This window comes from Mytilus edulis, chromosome 14, assembly GCF_963676685.1.
Source record: "Mytilus edulis chromosome 14, xbMytEdul2.2, whole genome shotgun sequence".
NCBI classification, from domain to species: Eukaryota; Metazoa; Mollusca; class Bivalvia; order Mytilida; family Mytilidae; genus Mytilus; species Mytilus edulis.
In genome coordinates this window covers 32387661-32390250 of record NC_092357.1, presented here as the reverse complement: position 1 = coordinate 32390250, position 2590 = coordinate 32387661, and the positions used below count along the sequence as shown (strand labels likewise).

The 2590-nt window shown below is 37.4% G+C and overlaps 1 protein-coding gene across 1 annotated transcript; it reads right to left on the bottom strand.

The window, feature by feature from the left end:
- Positions 1-686: 686 nt before the first annotated feature.
- Positions 687-1943, bottom strand: LOC139504124 (uncharacterized). Its single transcript, XM_071294184.1, has one exon. The coding sequence runs from the start codon at positions 1941-1943 to the stop codon at positions 687-689; it is 1257 nt and encodes a 418-aa protein (XP_071150285.1).
- Positions 1944-2590: the final 647 nt, after the last annotated feature.

Below are 2590 nucleotides of genomic sequence, written 5' to 3'. Positions count from 1 at the left end.
GAATACCATCTATGGATTTTTTCGAGATCACTATTCAAGTTGTTTGCTGATTCTTGAGGGTCATCTACTATCAAATATAAACTTGTATCATCAGCAAACAACTTAATAGAAGACTGTATATCAGATATGATATCGTTAATAAATATCAAAAATAAAAGAGGACCCAGGATCGACCCCTGGGGTACCCCAGCCATTATATTACCCCACTCGGATGATACACTATTAATTACAACCCTTTGCTTTCTATCAGATAGATAATTTTTTACCCATGCCAAAACCGAACCTTTAATGCCAATAGCTTCTAATTTCCGTAACAACCCCTTATGCCAAACTCTGTCAAATGCCTTACTTATATCACAAAAAATTACTCTAATTTCTTTCCCGTCATCTAATGCCTTCCCAAACTCATTTGTAATATTCAGCAATTGATTAATGGCTGAGTCCCCTTGGGTGAATCCTGATTGGTTGGGTGTGATTATCTGGTTAGCTATTAGATAGTTATGAATATGCTTAAAAACACATCTTTCCATGACTTTTCCGATAACGCTTATCAATGATATCGGTCTATAGTTTCTATAGTCACTTGGAGAGTCCTTCTTAAATACAGGGGTAACATTTGCACATTTTCAGTCGGAAGGAAATTTGCCAACTGATAAAGATAGGTTAAATAACCTGCACAAAGAATATTACATAATTCCATATGCTTCTTTTAGAAGTCGTGGGCTTATACGATCTGGTCCCGATGCCTTTGATACATCCAAAATCTTCAAGATGTCTACTACCTCGTTCTCAGATATTATCATATCACCGAGTCCGTCTGTTCGTGTGTCAGGTATGTCTGGAAGGTGTGTATTAGAGTCATCAAGATTTGATTGACCACAAAAATAATCATTAAATATTTTTGCCTTTTTTGTATCTTCACAGATCAGATCATCATCTATCTGTAAAGGGGGAATGTTGCGACTGTCGCTGGAGTCACATTTCATCAAAGATTTAATAAGACTCCAATAGTGTTTGCCACCATGAGATTCAGATATAATTTTGGTTGACAATTTTGAAAAATAATCAGTTTTAGAGTTTAAAACTAGTTTATTACACTTATTCCTAACTAATCGAAATTTTGTCCAGTCCGGAGCAGAATTTGTTTTTTTGGCTCTTTTATGGATACGATTTTTTTTACGAATCATCCTTTTGATATCAGCGGTAAGCCATGGTGGTTTATTTTTTCTGACTGTAATAATTCGGTTAGGAATGTTTTTATCTGCCTTGTCAATAAGTTCGTCCGTTATGGCATGTGCTATGACATCAACGTCATTGGAAATAAATAAAGCATCCCAATCAACAAGTGATAGCTGGTGTCTATATGAGTCATAATCACCTCTATCATACATGTATACTTTACGCTTAAAAACTTGATGTAACTTGCATGGCTGGGTAAGGATACCTATTACAGGTAAATGATATCGTATTTGATCAAATAACGGGGCCCCAACATCAGAAAATAGGAGGTTAACAGGGTCATTTACTAAAATAAGGTCTAGAAGTGATGAACTGTGTTCTGTAATATAAGTTGGATCGGAGATAACTTGATGTAGACTGAATTGTGCTTTAATCATGCTAATTCTATCATTAGTGGTGTTCCTTAACTGGTTGGTGTTAAAATCACCTGTAACTATGATATCTAAATTGCATGATAAGGCAAGGTCGATAGACTGTTCTATGTTGTCCCATACCTGTAGGCTACTGTTAGGTGGGACGTAAAAGGTCCCATAAAGATATTTTTTGGTCTTGAATCTTACTTCGAGCCATATACACTCAGTACCACAGACCACTAAGTCTCGCCTTTCAGAGCAATTCAAGTTATCTTTAACATATACTATAACACCTCCCCCTGCCTTCCCCACCCGATCTCTTCGGAATGGTGTTTTATAACCCGGATTCATTGCTAACTTGCGATGAAAGCCAACTTTCGGTAAACGAGAGTAATTCATGGCAAGAATATTCAGCGGCAATCAACTCAAGCTTCGGAACAATACTCTGAATATTAAGATGCATAAATGAAACAGCATTTTTAAAAACATCATCTTGGCTACTATTACTACTAAAGCTTGACTCTGTAGTCAACGGACCTGGATTTGGCTCAATGCCCGATATCAATAACAAGATACAAACTATACTGAACGAGCAAGTTATGATAAGATCACAATGATCATGTAAACGGTCGTGTGAACACTTGGAAATCCTAGCGTCACATTTATCAACTTGCTGTGAAATAATGCTACGTGTATGGACTTGGTGAAATACAAAATGTAACAGTATAGTAACTGGTAACATACGGATACCGTACTTTGCGAAAAGTGAAATGCAGATTATGTCAAGAAACGATAATCTCTTTCCCTTCTTGACAGTATGCGCAGCACATAAAAACCGGCCAATACTCTCTCGGTAGCATGATACGTCAACCCCCATTAGGTGACTCCCGAGGTATGCACATAATTGGCGCGAGAGAGCATGACCTGTACATATGAGCGGATCATCCTGTTCGTCAGGAGAAATTTTTCAGTAGCGCGTGGTCCGATTCGAAGTGTGT

Bases quoted from the DNA above. Each gene is read 5' to 3' on its own strand.
- LOC139504124 (XM_071294184.1), bottom strand. From the start codon at position 1,943: ATGAATCCGGGTTATAAAACACCATTCCGAAGAGATCGGGTGGGGAAG.